Source organism: Dreissena polymorpha, chromosome 2 (assembly GCF_020536995.1).
Source record: "Dreissena polymorpha isolate Duluth1 chromosome 2, UMN_Dpol_1.0, whole genome shotgun sequence".
Lineage (NCBI taxonomy): Eukaryota > Metazoa > Mollusca > Bivalvia > Myida > Dreissenidae > Dreissena > Dreissena polymorpha.
Genome location: NC_068356.1, coordinates 78,352,086 through 78,370,663, shown reverse-complemented (window position 1 = coordinate 78,370,663; position 18,578 = coordinate 78,352,086). Strand labels below are relative to the sequence as shown.

At 34.3% G+C, this 18,578-nt stretch overlaps 1 protein-coding gene across 1 annotated transcript in view; it reads left to right on the top strand.

Moving 5' to 3' along the window:
* The first annotated feature begins 449 nt into the window (after positions 1-449).
* Positions 450-18,578, top strand: part of LOC127867716 (uncharacterized) — a 56,712-nt gene continuing 38,583 nt past the window's right edge. The window contains exons 1-2 of the mRNA XM_052409059.1: positions 450-584; positions 10,875-10,929. Of these exons, the coding sequence (XP_052265019.1) occupies positions 582-584; positions 10,875-10,929 (58 nt within the window). The 5' untranslated portion in view covers positions 450-581. The remainder of the gene's footprint in view (positions 585-10,874; positions 10,930-18,578) is intronic.

Below are 18,578 nucleotides of genomic sequence, written 5' to 3'. Positions count from 1 at the left end.
CGTTTAAATGTTATATTTTGCTTTGATATTTCCAACATTACATACAAATCTGTTATTTGTTTTTCTGGCTTGACAATCCAACATACAATCCCCAATTTATAGCGCATACAAATACGATATACTGTGGTAATTTTAAATGTTATCACCAATACCAGAAATATTAGATTTTAAATGTGTGAATATAAAATATTGCAAAAGCAACCCAGCAATCTTTCCACTACATATTGTACAAAATCCAGGGATTTAAGGTATTCGGTTACCAGTCTCTTCTTATATGCCCCGCAATAAAGCAGTTGATCTTGCTCCTGCTAGCTGATAAGCAGATGGATTGCTATGGGCGCAAGTCTATTCTGCTCCCTGCTCTCGTTTGCTGATAAGCCTGGTGATATAATTACCAGCGACAAATACAAGTACACCCCTGCCATATTGTTTGATGCCTGGAAAATCATTCAGTTTTGGAGCATACTACAGTAAACATGCGCTGTGGTTTATACGGCTCCCATGTTGCTCTTTGTTAAGGTGTTTGTGATCATATTATTCCGCAGAAAGGAACATTAACCATTCCTACATTTTCAGTCATCATGGTAAGTCCTAAATATGTGTTTTACTTTCCTTTTTGATATGCATATGCATGTTAGCCGAAACAGTCAAAAACATGTTCTATCCGAATTATATAAGTGTTATGTAAGTCTTTGATACCACAAAACGAACTTTTAAACTGTATACTGTTTACCGATCTGAATTGGAATGCCTGTGTGTCATACTAACTAAAGAGAAACGCCATCATGTTTATTAACACGTTTGGAATTGTTTCTATATCGTTCTTGATTATAAAAAAGACTTTTGGGGGAATTAACAGATACTAATTGAAAATGATATTGCATCTCGCTTTCATTCATTTTCGTTCACAACTGGTCGAACATTAAAAACATCAAATCGTGCTTTCATAAACAGCGAAAATGACTAATACATTTAATGAGTTTTCATTTGTTTTATGTATAAAAAAAATTCATGACAACCGCTTAGCTTCACGCATTCCATGCTGCTGAACAGATTCTGAAACGATCAAATCATGCAGGGGTTGATATTATAGCAATCGTGGCATTGTTCAACACCATGGAACAATAGTGGATTGTAAATAAAATGCAAATATTATGCAGAGGCTATATCTATCTGTCTGTAAGCAAAAAGCAGCTACAGCATAATAAATATCAGACGTGCAAACACTGTGATAAAAAAGTGAAATTAACAATTTGCAGTTTTTTTCGAAGATCTGTAGATGAAACATGTTTTATGTATAATTCATATTAAAGGGGCCTTTTCACAGATTTTGTCATGTTTTGAAGTTTGTCATTAAATGCTTTATATTGATAAATGTAAACATTACATTTTAAAAGCTCCAGTAAAAAATCGAAAATAAAATTTAAAAAAGGAAAAAAGTAACCCGCAGCAGGGCGCGAACCAGTGACCGCCGGAATCCTGAAGTAAAAACGCATTAGCCAACTAAGCCATCCTGCCGAGCATACATATGCTGCTTATTTTTATACCTTATATAAGCAATCTTCGTAGTTTCACAAATTTAAACGACAACAACAGAACTCTCCAAATTATTCAATCGTTTCGCGTTGCAACGCTTTATAATTTTTACGTTTTTAAATCGTCAAAAGATGCATATAATGGCTATATTAGACCATGGCAAATGTTCAGTAATACTGTTTCCTCACAAATATCATAACTAAACCGAAATTTTGCGATTTGAAGCAACTTTTTTCAATTTTGTCAATTTACCAAACCGTGAAAAGATCCCTTTAATAATGATAGTTCACAGGCAAGTATAGCCATTTTCCTTTATGTCAATCAGTGCGTTCGTATAAATAAATGAACCACAAGTTAATACAAAGTATGCAGAATGCCTACATGAAGAAAGCACACGTTGTTAACGGACAATTGTGATGTGTGATGGTGAGTAAGAGTAAGACATTTCATTTATAAAAGAAGCCAACAGCTTGTTTCAATATAGAGTTTATTGTTTAAGTCTCTATTCATCGGTATTGTTTTTGTTCTTATAAAGAAACATACTCGAACACGTACCTTAATAATCCCAGGATTTAATCAAAAATGAATAAAAATGAAATGGAAATAAATTAAATGAAGCATTACATGTCAGGCGAAAATATTAAGTATTTTTTAATGTGGTTCGATTGAGAATTGCATACAATGCTCGTTGATACCAATAAATTTAGTATTAGAATTATATTGTGGTTCATTCTTTGTTAGACTCACAGACTTTTCCTTAGCGCCAACTCTAAGATATACGTTGAATATCATTTTTCATATTTGTAATCATAAGTGGAGTTTGTGTGAATCCTGTATACAATTATGAGAGATCGTAAATCAATGTCATTTTCCTTTTTGATGTTTTTTTTTTTGCATTTTCCTTGGCCGTTCGTTTGGCCTACGTTAAAAAGTCGAACTTCAAGTCATGTGACTGTAAGTAATATAAAATACGTTCAAACAGCGAACAACTGCTGTGCCTTCAGCGCTTTGATTTTTCCCGTTTTCTCCCGTTGATCTGATAAGGAATCGGCTGTTATTAAGGTTGCTAATTAATAGCTTCAGCTGCTGTGCATCTGTGTATTTCAAAGTTCATTTACAGGCGTATTCCCGAATGCATCTATTGGTTGACCTGCCCCTGTGAACTTTAAGGAGAGCTGTTTTACGCGATTATAACATATCATGCAGTGAACTTGTTTTTATTAGGCCAAAATGTTATGTCATGTATACTCCTCCGCGCCGCGAACTCGTTCACGGCGAGGATTCGGGTTAAGTGTGATTTGGTGAATCGTTATACCCTGCACACCGATAGTAAACCATAGTTGTTCATGTGCACAACTAAAATAATTTGACACATCAAGCTTTTATTATTTTCGGTTTATGCCATAAGCAATTGTTTCAACCAGCTTTTAATTGGTTATGCCGAAGATTCATATCACAATGCTTATCTGCACAGGCTACTCTGGGACGACACTTTACGCACATGCATTAAACCCCCTTTTCACAGAGCACGGCTCATATTTATTATGCCCCCCCCCCCCTTATATTGTTTTGCACATGTCGGTCGGTCCGTCGGTCTGTCGGTCCGTCCACCAGATGGTTTCCGGATGATAACTCAAGAACGCTTTAGCCTAGGATCATGAAACTTCATAGGTACATTGATCATGACTGTCAGATGACCCCTATTGATTTTCAAATCACTAGGTCAAAGGTTAAGGTCACAGTGACTCGAAATAGTAAAATGGTTTCCGGATGATAACTCAAGAATGCTTAGGCCTAGGATCATGAAACTTTACAGGTACATTGATCATGACTGGCAGATGACTCCTATTGATTTTCAGGTCACTAGGTCAAAGGTCAAGGTCACTGTGACTCGAAACAGTAAAATGGTTTCCGGATGGTAAATCAAGAATGCTTACGCCTAGGATCATTAAACTTCATAGGTATATTGATCATGACTGGCAGATGACCCCTAGTGATTTTCAGGTCACTAGGTCGAAGGTCAAGGTCACAGTGACTCGAAATAGTAAAATGGTTTCCGGAGGATAACTCAAGAATGCTTACACGTAGGAACATGAAACTTCATAGGTACATTGATCATGACTGGCAGATGACCCCTATTAATTTTCAGGTCACTAGGTCAAAGTTCAAGGTCACAGTGACTCGAAACAGTACAATGGTTTCCTGATGATAACTCAAGAATAATTAAGCCTAGGATCATGAAACTTCATAGGTACATTGATCATGACTGGCAGATGACCCTTATTGATTTTCATGTCACTAGATCAAAGGTCAAGGTCACAGTGACAAAAAAGATATTCACACAATGGCTACCACTACAACTGACAGCCCATATGGGGGACATGCATGTTTTACAAACAGCCCTTGTTATAATAATTATTAAAATTCGGCATAACACAGACACATTGTTGATAAATACTATTGAATCAAAAGACTTTCAGATACTTGTCATATCTTTTTGGATGATCAAAACGTTAAAATTGAAAATCGTAATGATTCCATCAGAACAAAGATTATCAACACTATTAACACATGCTATAGAAAAGATATACTAAAACCACTAAATTGAATACACACTAAAACCACTAAATTGAATACACAGCTTTGTTTTAAATGGGCCCTTTTACGTTTTGGTAAATTGACAAAATTTAAAAAAGTTGTTTCAGATTCGCAAATTTTCGTTTTAGTTATGATATTTGTGAGAAAATAGTAATACTGAACATTAACCATGCTCTAAAATATCCATTATATGCTTCTTTTGACGATTTGAAAACCTGAAAATTATAAAGCGTTGCAACGCGAAACGATTGAATAATTTGGAAAGTTCTGTTGTTGTCGTTATAATTTGGTAAACTACGAGGATTGCCTATATAGGTAATCAAAGCGCTGAAGGCACTGTAGGTGTTCGCTGATGTAATTTTAGACGCAACTCAGTTTAAAAAATTATGTTATAGCTTTTCATTTTGCAAGTTTTAAATGAACACAACCCATTCAAATTTATAAAGAGAGTGTCTTAAAGCACACGTCCAGATGTGTTGTTTTTTTAATCATTAATAAAAAATATAATTTAAGCTTCATTTTGGGAAAACAGGGCTTAATGCATATGCATTTATTGTCATCCCAGTACCAGAGACTCTCTTTAAACGATAAAATTATAAAATCAGAAATGTCGTCCTTGATTTGCTTGTGCGCATTGCACAGGCTAATCAGTGTGCACAGGCTAATCTTATTTGACATGCATTAAGCCCCGTTTTCCCTATAAGCAGCCAATATGTACAGATTTAAATGATAAACACTTGACTGGCAAATGTCGTCTTACAAGCTGTTAAAGTTTGAGTTAAACACTGTTAGTCATATACACCAGGGACCCTGTATACACCCACTGCAGTGTACTACTGGTATAAACAGGCAGATGTGACAGTGGTGGTTATCTTTCCTAGCAGACGCTCATAGCATTTGTCATGAGCATTTGTCGTCTTCAACAGGCAGTGGTTGTCTTTTCATAGCGTAGCTAAGAAGTTTAGCGCATACTGATTTGCAAAATTTGCCTTGTAATATTAGCTCACACTAAAAATTACATCCGCTCATAGTACGAGTACAGATGGTCGAGTGGTCTTAGAGGGATACGTTTTACTCCAGGACTCCAGGGGTCAGTGGTTCGAGCCCTGTTGAGGGTTACTTTTTTCCTTTTTTTAATTGTATTCTTGTGTTTTTTACTGGAGATTTTTAGGCCCAATGTTTAAATTTATCAATATAAAGCATTTAATGTCTAGCTTCAATACATGCCAAAATCTGTGAAAAGGCCCCTTTAAATCGTTTGTAGTGTTATCCTAATTATACTTCCGATATGAAGTTAAGGGGGATAAACTTGAAATAACCGTGAATATCTGTCCGTAACGTTAAACATTTGCCCTCTTCTTACTTTGCCCGAATCAGAACAACTTGGTCATAACTGGCCACACCGATGATCTCAAATTATTTTTATAAACTTATTTTGATAAAAAAAACTGTACAAAATCATTTCATCTGAATCCACATTACCCATTTATTTTTAATTTAGTATGTAAAACTTCACTGTGGCTCTAAAACTCTTTAAAGGGGCCTTTTCACAGATTTTGGCATTTTTTAACTTATTCATTAAATGCTTTATATTGATAAATGTAAACATTGGATCGTAAAAGCACCAGTAAAAAATCAAGAATAAAATTAAAAAAAGGAAAAGAACATTGCCCGGAGCAGGTTTCGAACCAGTGACCCCTGGAGTCCTGCCAGAGTCCTGAAGTAAAAACGCTTTAGCCTACTGAGCTATTCCGCCGAGTACACATTCTTGACGTATTTTATACCTTATATAAGCAATCTTCGTAGTTTCACAAAATGTAACGACAAAAACAGAACTCTCCAAATTATTCAATCGTTTCGCGTTGCAACGCTTTATAATTTTTAGGTTTTAAAATCGTCAAAAGATGCATATAATGGCTATATTAGAGCATGGTAAATGTTCAGTATTACTGTTTCCTCACAAATATCAAAACTAAAACGGAAATTTGCGGATCTGAAACAACTTTTTTCAATTTTGTCAATTTACCAAAGCGTGAAAAGATCCCTTTAAAACGTCCTTCTGGTCATAACTGGCCACGCCCTAGGGTCAAATTTTTTATTGTAACAAATTCCTACGTATTGCTACATGCGAAGTTTGGACTATTCGTCATTGTTTAGACGAGGTCTAGTTTTTCATATCTTTCTCGAGTAACAAAATATAATAATTGCCAAGAAAATTACACGTTTGTTTTTTAAAGAAAAAAAACAACAACACGAAACGTTTTAAATTTTACTGCTGTTTCACTACTCATTTCGTCGAAATATAACGTAATATGGATATTATATAGGCGTGAGTTTCACGAACATTTGAATATTCTTATTCTGTTAGCAACACACATAGAACAACTCTATCATACACGACGGAAGGCCCAGCGTCAAGCACAGGCGCACGTGCATAGCCTTGAAACAACACAATCTGCTAAAACACCGACGATTTAGTGAAGAGTATGGTAGGAAAGCTTGCTGGTAGAAAGAATAATCTTGAAATAAAATCAATCACATTAATAAAAGATATCATATGTTTTAAATGACGAGATCATAATAACTTCGTATGTAATTCACTAAATAATAATGTCTCTAGACGATAGTAATTAATTTAAAATGTTTAAAAAAAAAACAATTATACGTATGGAAACAAAACAGAAGTTCAACACAAACAACACACGACCTGTTTAATCATTGAAATATATTTCAGTTCAGAACATTAGAGCTATATTATTAATTAAATGTAAGGTTTCCGTGCGGGTCGTAAATGCAAGCCTAACTAAGAGCACACATGAAATTCGACTTACCATAAACTGACACGCTTTTCGTTTTGAGCACAATAAGAAGGAGAATAAAAAATTCTCTTAAAGTGATATTATGGGCATCTAACAGTTTATAGGTGTCTATCTCAACCGTTGTTTATTTTTGGTGTTTTCACTTCATATACAATTATATTTGTTAATGCAGCATCAACATACTAAAACAATATCCCGTAAAGAGAAAAATCATGCATTTGAATATCAACCGTTCTTTCGTTTGACAGCTGATCATGCATGTACGATGTGAACCTAAATTTAGTTTTAGTGCAGATTCGTTCATACGACACAAAGACACAGTTTAGATTTACGGATCATTTCGGCTTAGAGGACTGGGTGAGTCATGTTTTTTTTTATTTAACAACTGGTAGCAAGATGAGTTGCAGATAATTGGTCAGTAACCATATTTTAACTAACACTTTTGACATGTTAATTCTTTTCAGCTCAATTCAACAGTGAAAAATGCCCATAATATCACTTTAAAGTGATATTATGGGCATCTAACAGTAAAAAGGTGTCTATCGCAACCGTTGGTATTTTTGGTGTTTTCACTTCATATACACTTATATTTGTTAATGCAGCATCAACATACTAAAATATCCCTGAAAGAGAAAAATAATCCATTTGAATATCAACCGTACTTTCGTTTTGACAACTGACGACAGAAATGATTCGATGTACGATGTGAGTCTAAATGTAGTTTTTATTCATGTTCGTTCATACGACACAAAGACACAATTTTGTTTTACGGATCATTTTGGCTTAGAGGACTGGGTGATTCATGTAAAATGTCGAAAAAAAAAAATATTTTTTATAAACGACTGGTAGCAAGATGAGTTGTAGATAATTGGCCAGTTACCACATTTTAACAAATTCTAACAAATTCTTATGACCTGTTAATTCTTTTCAGCTCAATTCGACAGTGAAAAATGCCCATGATATCTCTTTAAATATTTGAAACCGAAAATTAGCCCTAATATGTTAACGAGAATGTAACTCGAACAGCCCCATTCCATAAATATTAATGAGAACATCGAATATGTTCATTTAATACGGATGTCAAATACTTGAAACAAAGGAATTCAGAACAAAACAATAAAATACGCAAAGATATAAGGACAATTCTGGAGCAAACCATCTCGGTAATGTTGTTTGCACTTTCGTTTTACCCCAAACCGCAACCCTTGGCCCCGAACCTCGCTTTGCTTTCATTCTGGGCCGGTCGACAAAGCAAAGTTCGTTATATTTGAATTCAGATTTTCCGGCGGACAGCTTGTCAAACAAAACAGATAACACGCAAACGTGTTTTTGAATTTAGCTCACAACACGATTGAAGACCTGTGGGAAAGACACTTCTCTACTAAATTAATCATGTTGATTCGTTGCTTCCATCCTGTTACTTTTAAGCAACCGTCTTTACCTTTGTGTTTTTCCAAAGCGTTGCCTAATACATCTATGCCATATAATATATCTCAAGTGTGGGAAAGAGAATGTTGCCGTTCTGCTATATCTTTGACTGGCACACATATTATTACTATACTACATACTCTCTTTGTACTTTTAACGAGGTTCCTTCGAGGATTGTATGGCAAACAGATGTGAATAATATGTTTGTGTTAATGAACTCAAACTGCTGAAATAAATCATTGTTTTATCTTGCCACGTATCATGTCTTGGGAAAGATTGCACAGATCAACATGTTATGCAATAAGAAAGGTAGGCCAGAGTAAGAATAGATAACATATAAAATGAAAGAATGCTTTGGTCCAAGGCTAGATGATGCGACAAAAGCATGTCTTGACTAAATCACTATTAAATAATATTTTAATAATAATAATTTGCATTTGCTTTTAAATTCCAATTAATAATGTCATTTAAGCACGTTTAGTATCTTGAAAATAACTAGCAAGTAAGAAAATCCATGTACGCATTGACCACCTAACATTTAACGAGCTAGAAAATATAATACATGGTGTAACTTTTTGATGACGTAGACACACACATGAATTAAGCATTCAATTGTTACAATTTTTAAGTTCACCACGTACAAGGTGTGTTATTGCTTAGCCTTTCAGTTATTATTATATTAAAGCGATACTTTACAGATAGTTCTTAGCAAATTGAAATGTTAAACTTTGTTAAAAGGTATTTTCTATCCCGTAGTTATTACCAAAATTACATTCACGCAACTTCTATTGTATAAATAACAATATATTATGTGTTCTGATCAAATTCATAAGTGAACATATGCACCCAACACGAAGTCATAAGAAAGATCAAATGCAATAGTAATGGTAATGCCGATTATTCCAACAAAATGACAATTACGCATGTGTATTCATATATCACGATTAATTCTATATTAAATCAAATGACGGTATAGTGTCACCCTTGTTATGAGGACAAGGTATCGGGTTATTAAAAAACTTCAGTCTCTAGTGTATATAAGTTATACTATGTCGATGGTTGACAGTTATGGTGATAGATATAGTACATGGTGACATTAATTATGAATCAAGGCATGCGTTTTGATCATCTACATGCAAACTCAATCCATCTTGTTTTCTTGAACGGTTATAATTTACATAGTAGTAAAATAATTATTCGCATAATGTTCTATGTTACGTGATTTTGCTTTATTAGAAGCATTTATGATATCAATGTGACAATAATTTTATTTAATGGCTCGAGCATTATTATGATAATGCATGACCACATCTTTTCCAGAAATGATTGCACACACAAAGGTATTCCTTTCCTGGAACATAACTTTTAGTAAAACATGAGTAAACATATTCAACCTCTATGGAATCAATTGTCAATCTTTCTAGAGAAACAACAATTTAATGTTAAACTATCTCTCTTAGGCATCAGTTTGGAGTAAATACCTTCAACATACAAGATAACGCTGTGAATTATATTAATGAAATATTTTATATTCAGCATGAAATACAGAAAACAAGTACCTACAATGAACTTTTTTATCAATTATTTAAAACTGAAGATTAAAATTGAAAAAGAAATAGCCCTAAACAATGCTACACTTTATATATTTGAAAAAAATGGAAACACATTAAAATTTCATTAACAAGTCCAATATGCTTTCTACCCACTTTATGCAACTCATCCTTATTCATAAACCATTCTGTTGTTTTTCCTTTTTTTAACAAACAACTAAAGAAACAAAAATACTTATTTTTTTAATCAAAAGGAAACCGCAAGGTCAAAAAAGTATATGTTAGCATATCTTGTATAACATGTTTGAACATTATTGCTGCTACATAGTATTACTTTGTTTTATGACCATATACATGTATACATTATATGTCTTATATTGAATAAATAATTTTTTTAGTAGAAATGGCCACACAAACGCGTTGTTACCGGTAGAGCATTGTAAACTTTTCGGAAACAGAAAGGGATACAAAACTTGTATGTTAGGAAAATACACTTTCAAATGCTAAAATTCGTAGTTCTGTTTGCGTATTAAAATTACATCTAACCCCTCCCCCGCTAGATTTTAAAGTTGACGGCGGGGGAGGGGGGCATTAAAATATTTCGTAATAACAAAAAGAAATATATAAATATCGGGCTTCTACGGGAACATTTTAGCCCCTTAAAACAATGCAAATGACAAAGTTGTACTACAATGTTATAAACAAAACTATTTCTGAAAGCAGAACTGTGCTCAATGTATATATCATATATATTCAATTCAAGGCGAAACAAAAGTGTGTATTAGCAGAGATATTAATTTGTCTTCATTATGCATTTAATGGAGTTATCTATATATTTAGCAAATGAGCCAGTATGTTTGGTACTAGTGTTAATATATCTCTCGTATTTCCTTATCTACGATATATTGATATACTTATGCATGAGTAATTATTTTCCTTTCAGATTCTGATAACATTCCAGTTTCTCGCAGCCTTGTTAGTAATCTCGTCAGCAGAACGTAAGTGTTTTTTTATTATGTTTTTTTGTATGGACTTATTACTATTCGTATTTAAGACAAAATCATGAAATGTATTTAATTAAACAATAATTATATGGTATGATATAAAATAATTATAATATTTTAAAAGCTTTATAAAATGTTTGTATTCACTGGCGCTCGAACCAGGGACTTGAAAGCAACACGCTATCCGGTTTTAGATCTTAAAATATTATTTAATCATTTTGGTAGTAAATAACCGGTTAAAAGATGTAGAACACGCTTTACTAATTAACATATTTCTTATTAGAGCCGATAATCCACTAAAAAAGCGGTGCTTTAAAAAGTTGTCTTTATCAGAACTGTAACGTTTATTTCGCTCTTGAGTACAGGTATATATACTTGTATCACCATTTAGGTCAATTTACCAATATGTGAAACAGATCCCTTGTATGAAATGTTTGTAACTATATATACTAACAGTTACGAAACGAAAATGTCAATGTCACTACAAGAATCATTTCCCAATGTGACGCGACGCCGCGAAAATTTCAATTAAAATATCGCTGCTTAAAAAATACATTCTGCCGAAAAAATAGAAACTGAATCGTGTGAGTGCACCTAAAGGATGTTTGTTTTCTACAATCTGTAACAAAATCTGTGTGGGCCGCAACAGCATTGCAGCGTAGACTCCGAACAAACGCAAACACGGCTTTTTTAAGTAGGTGTTGTTTGTGTTGGTGCAGCTGTTGTTTTAACTACAGCTGTCACCGCAAAATTATCTTGAAATATCTTAAAGGGACTGTCAACCACGAATGACGGAAAACGAAAATCTCTAAAATACCGTATTTTTTCACAATTATTAGTTTATATTGATCAAAATTTCACGACTGGTATATTACATTACTTGAAACAAGTTCATATTTTCAGTATATTCGGTAATAAAATTTCGCGATGTGAAATCGAAAGTACATCGCGAAAATAGGTGGCATAACGATATACACACAATACATATCGCAGATAGATTGATCATTTTATAAATAAAAATATACAATTCACTACGCATGCACAATTTGCATTCCTGGGTTTATCACGTGACGATGATGATCAATTAACTGGCGTTATTTATAGTTAACTGGTAGTTACCTGGTAGACATACCCAGTAAAATTTATTACCGAATATACTGAAAATATAAAAACTTAACAACTTTTTGCAAGTAATGTAATATACCAGTCGTGATATTTTAATCAATATAAACTAATAATTGTAAAAATACGGTAATTTACAACTTTTCTTTTCTGCGTCGTCGTGGTTGACAGTCCCTTTAAAATATCGAGAATTCGTATTCCCCGGGGTTACGGCAATGTGTCTGGATGCATAAACCCTATTCATGGCATTTGCTTGGAACTTTATCGGGAGAAGTCTGGCGGCCCGTTAGTTAAATCGTGAGATTGTTGTTGTTGTTGCTGTTGAAAATGGTTTTGTGTCCTTTTAAATGGAGTGTTAAATGTAGTTTAAAAGACTATACATGTACAGCGGGCCTCGATTTGGATGCGCCAACAACACATTGTTTTCCTTTTAATACTTAAATAACAAACGTGAAATTAGTTTAAATTATGTGAATTAACCACATCATTTATTCGGTAACCTGTCATATTGAAGCTCAATTTTTACCGTCTTTCCGAAGGAAGATGTTTCTTGATTTTAACTGAAAAAGAATTTGTTATGTCTTTTACACTTTACCCATAATTCATGCGGTAAAAATATAAATTAATCTTTAGCTAACCATTGTTCCGAAAACAGTTAGTGTGTGGTAATTGTTTATGTGAATGCCTATGTATCGAAAATTCAGATATTCCTTCTACATGTGCATGCGGTTACCAGTCTAAATTGAGCTTCTCTTTTATAACCATTGTTCCCACAAAACACAAGCGTAAATCTATATCTGACTCGTCGGCTTATCAGGAAAAGTACTCGAGACATAGAACCGCAAGTGCTTGTCTGTAACAACATATCATATGCTAATTACCAATGTTAAAGATGTTATACTCTATGCGGTACTCATTACATAAAAGATTGATCGCTGGTTTGCAACAAATTAATTGCTCAGTATGTGCTCTTTGAGAAAATAATGAGGCTCAATTTAGTACCTTAATAAAATCAACTTAGAATTAAGAGGCCACTTGCCATGTACTCGTGCTGCAATAGCGAAAATCTTTAAAATATGACAGTGATATATAATATTTGACTTTGGTGATGAAAATTATTCGATTTGATAACGCACGTGCTAGGTGAGAAATTCCATTGTGGAACACTTCTTACCACATTTAATGCAATACTTGCGTTCTAGTCGACTTATAAATTCATGTCGAATTTGAACTAAGATAATCGTTATAGTAAATGGCCACAATAAAACATTCGGCGTGCTGTTAAGCATGTAATCTTTGTAGTCTGGTACGCAATTTTGAAGACTTTTTAATGTCGTTGGTACATTACCTACTTCATATTTTGAAGACTTTTTAATGTCGTTGGTACATTACCTACTTCATTTTATATTGAATCAATCCATGAAGTATGCTCTCATAGATGATCCACTGCCTCAGTGTCTTCGCAAATAAATTTATAAATATTTCACTTAAAGCGAGATTATACGATTTTTAGATGTGTTTAATTGTAATATATTGATAAAATATGTTACAACAACACAAAATAGGCAAGAAAAATTATACATTAAAGCCGAATTTCATAAAATGCAGCAAAGACAAATTAGCGCCCCGAGCCGATTGTGACGTACATATTTTCCTACAATAACCGAAGCATTCGTCTTTGTATTAGAATCGGAGTTAGTGTTCGTGTGTCGTATGAATAGATATCGTTGCAGGAATTCAAATAAACCGTTTAACTAAATCTAGATTCACATCGTACATGTATGGTATGTATGGTAAACATGCTGGCGAATTCGGCTGTACAGCCGTTTTCAATTTCAGAATTAAATATCTGGCTTATTTCACATTTTTCGACACATGTTCTTGTTAACTTTTATTTTAATTTATATTGAGATATGTATATAATAAGTTTTTACACATTTTATATAAATTCATAAATATTTGACAAAATCGTATAATCTCGCTTTAAAACTATACTGATATTTTTCGAGTAAATTATTTGACCACTATATTTTGCAATAGCAATAACGGCATTTGAAATTAATATGCACGTTTCCAGCATTAAAAGACATACTAAGTACTAAATAAATCTAGTATAATTTATGAAAAAAATATTTTAACATGGGGTTTTCGTCGTGTTCAGCAGTATTTCAAAAATATCACGGCGTTGATTTATCAATAAAGACTTTCTGGGTTAGCTAGGGGACCAGTACTTAGTGCACATACTTGCACAAGACCTTGCCCTTCTTGAATCAATGGCCCGGTCGGATATCGAATATCAAGTTCACCGCTATACCAACAGAACTTACCAGTCCAACAAGACGTTATAAATGAAATTTCAAATAGATGCTGACTAACATAAATATGGATTCTGCTTTGACGGTTTTATAAAAGTACAAACAACCCCATTAAATCCGTTCGCAAAAAGAATCTTCATGAACGAACAGGAAACCGCGAAGAAATAAATAACATCTTTATTGCATTTCGTGCGGGGATGTGAAACTTATTACAAGAATCGTGTTATTATTTAAAACTCCAGATGCGTGTTTTGTTTTCGGCAGGAAAGACGAAACCAAGCATTATGTATTGGTTTGAGCCATAACATTTTTCTCCTGATTTATTTCCCATTATGCCTATTCTTGAATTTAACATCTATGCATTTCCAATCATGACATAATAAACGAAAACAAATAAATATTGAATCAGACAATCAATCAATAAATCAATCGATCGTTCAACAAAATGTTAACCCATTTATGCCTAGTGGACTCTCCCATCCTTCTAAATTGTATCAATTTATTTCCAAAATTAGGGACGTCTAGTATAGTTATTTCTATATTTAGAATATTTCTTACGGGAAGTCCTTTAAGCAAACAGCGTAAACCCTGATGAGACGCTATGTCATGCGGCGTCTCATCTGGGTCTACGCTGTTTGCCAAGGCCTTTTTCTCTAGACGCTAGGCAAAAAAAATGTAAACAGATATAATGTTAGGAAGTTGATGTTCGCTTACTTGAACTAACGCCGCTGTAAGTGTTTTTGTAGATTTTAATTACAAATGCGTAAGTCGCGTTTTCATTTATTTTGCAGTTCTACTGTAGGTCTGAACAACTTACGATACTATTTATTTTCTAAATGGGGAGACAATTATTTCATTATTATTTTACTCACAAAAGACTATGCATCTTTGTGGCGGGGTTTAAATGTTCAGGTATAACAAAATACATTAAACAAAACAAGATAAATTGTGTTATGTGATGTATATGTTTCGTTATTCAGAAATTAAACCTTATATATTTATATTATATTATTCACAATAGTATTATTCCTAGTGTTTTTGCCTCCGCTATCTGCATGTTTACACTACAGCAGGTTTACATGTTTACCAACTATTTTCTTCTACTTCCGCTGATTAGAAGTCGGGCTAGGGTCGTCGATTTGCAAAACACAAAAGTAAAGGCATGAAAGTCTTATTTATAAAGCTTGAATTAATCTCTCAAATATTAACGGTCAATTGAGTGTTTGGCAAACCTTGTTGTTTTGCATTGTCTTACAATGGACGTGCGTCATATATGAACACGACTAACAGTCTGTTTATCTTTTCAGTCTGATAAATAAAATTTTGACCTTGATTCTGTGATGTTTGTTTGACCTTTGTACACGATCTTTCATAATTGTGTGTAGCTTGTTTACGCCGGAAACCTATGGGCTTTTAGCATGAAAATAAAAGCACTTTACATTCAAAGCGCTGATGGCACTGAAGTTGTTCGCTGTTGTCGTCCTTGATTAGCTTGTGTGCATTGCGCAGGCTAATCAGTGTGCACAGGCTAATCTTATTTGACGTGCATTAAGCCCCGTTTTCCCTGAAAGCAGCCACTATGTACGGACTTCAATGATAAACACTAGACTGGCCAATGTCGACTTACAAGCTGGTATATAAACTCACTGCTAGAGGGTATATACACTCACTGCTAGAGCAGAATCGTTTGTCGCCTGCAACAGAAAGGCAGCGGTAATCGTCCCTTGCAGAGTGAGTTGTGGTTCTTATGTACTTAAGGCTTCTAAGCACATACTGATTTGCAAAATATGCTCTGTAAATTTAGCTGGCCGCTAACGCGACCAACTAAAATTGCAAGCGCCATCACTTTCTATGTAAGCATTAAGTAATAGAAGCAATAATCATTAATGAACCGTTTTATTATTAAGGAACAGATCACTAAGTTACATACACTTTGGTCTACATGTATTATAATTGCAACAGTACACTAGTAAACGTTTATAATATAACCCAAACACCATCTCGGACTGTTACATAAAACGTTTTTGCATTGATATTCAGACATGTATTGGTGGAAGCGGTGACAAACTACAATGCTTTACAATTGTTTTGCGGATTTTTATTGCGTCGCTTTTTAACAAAGATCTTAACGGGTTCCAATCAAATGAAGTGAAACAAAAAGTAAGCAAGATTAGAATACTTAAAATGTAACTTTCACCTGAAATATATATTTCCCAAATAACAACTACAAGTTTCATGTACGTTTGAACAATATCGTTTACGCACTTTTCTATCAATTATTTGAATAATGTTATAATAATAATCCGTAAGTATTATTATGTTATTAAGTGTCGTTACCACCCACTAGCCATTATCAAATAAGGAAGAGTGACCAATTGTTCGCATAAATGCATTACAGCACAATACAAACAACTCAGCACTTAACGTACTTCTGGGGTCACCGACTTAGAATGTTTTAAAACATCGGTGTTTAAAGTTTTCATTATTGCAAATGTGAACCTATATTGGTGGATCAATTACTCATATACACCGTGACTAAAAGCAATTCCCCTCTGCGTTGCTTATTAACTATATGTGCGGATGTCTCAGATATTAGTTTTGACATTATGAACGGAATAATTCGCTCCTTCGTTGTTGACTGCTGAACAATAGAATGATTACATGAGGCTATTCGTATTGTAGTTAGTGCGTTATAAGTTAATGAACCTTTAACCTTATCACTGCATTACAACATGTGTATAGCAGCGGAGGTTAACATTCGCATGTATACCGCGTACGTAACAAGGGCTGTTTGTAAAACATGCATGTCCCCCATATGGGCTCTCCGTTGTAGTGACAGCCATTGTGTGAATATGTTTTTTGTCACTGTGACCTTGACCTTTGACCTAGTGACCTGAAAATCAATAGGGGTCATCTGCCAGTCATGATCAATTTACCTATTAAGTTTCATGATCCTAGCCATAAGCGTTCTTGAGTTATCATCCGGACACCATTATACTATTTCGGATCATCGTGACCTTGACCTTTGACCTAGTGACCTGAAAATCAATAGGGGTCATCTGTGAGTCATGATCAATCTACCTATCAAGTATCATGATCCTAGGAATAAGCGTTCTTCAGTTATCATCCGGAAACCATTTTATTATTTCGGGTCATCGTGACCTTGACCTTTGACCTAGTGACCTGAAAATCATTAGGAGTCATCTGCGAGTCATGATCAATCAACCTATCAATTTTCATGATCCTAGGCCTAAGCGTTCTTCAGTTATCATCCGGAAACCATTTTACTATTTCGGGTCACCGTGACCTTGATCTTTGACCTAGTGACCTGAAAATCAATAGAAGTCATCTGCGAGTCATGATCAATCTACCAATCAAGTTTCATGATCCTAGGCCTAAGCGTTCTTGAGTTATTATCCGGAAACCATTTTACTATTTCGGGTCACTGTGACCTTGACCTTTGACCTAGTGACCTGAAAATCAATAGGGGTTATCTGCGAATCATGATCAATCTACCTATCAAGTTTCATGATCCTAGGCCTAAGCGTTCTTGAGTTATCATCCGGAAACCATTTTACTATTTCGGGTCACCGTGACCTTGACCTTTGACCTAGTGACCTCCAAATCAATAGGGGTCATCTGCGAGTCATGATCAATGTACCTATGAAGTTTCATGATCCTAGGGCCAAGCGTTCTTGAGTTATCGTCTGACAACCACCTGGTGGACGGACCGACAGACCGACCGACAGACCGACATGAGCAAAGCAATATACCCCCTCTTCTTCGAAGGGGGCATAATAATAGTACGTAGACTTTAGCGACGTCATATTATTCGCAAATCATTATATGTAGCATTTTATACATTTGTGTCAAATATGACTATGCTGTTTGTGTTATTGTCCCTGTTATTGTGTTATTCTACGTTCTAACGTTATGAATGTCAACAGAGAAGATAAAGCACAAACAAAAACAGTATAAAAGGGAAACAATCAGCAGCAAAAATATTCATCACCATCATCTTCTTCAACATCTACAAACAAACAACGATGTTCATAGTTTTCTGTCGAAAATACTTTATGTCGGTTAACACAGTCAATGGTAGCATGGTAACAATATAAAAACGAAAAATAGTTTTCGTTCGATAAACATGCATACATTGTATGTTTCTGCTTTTTCTTTTAAAATTTTCTGAACAAAAAAAAATAC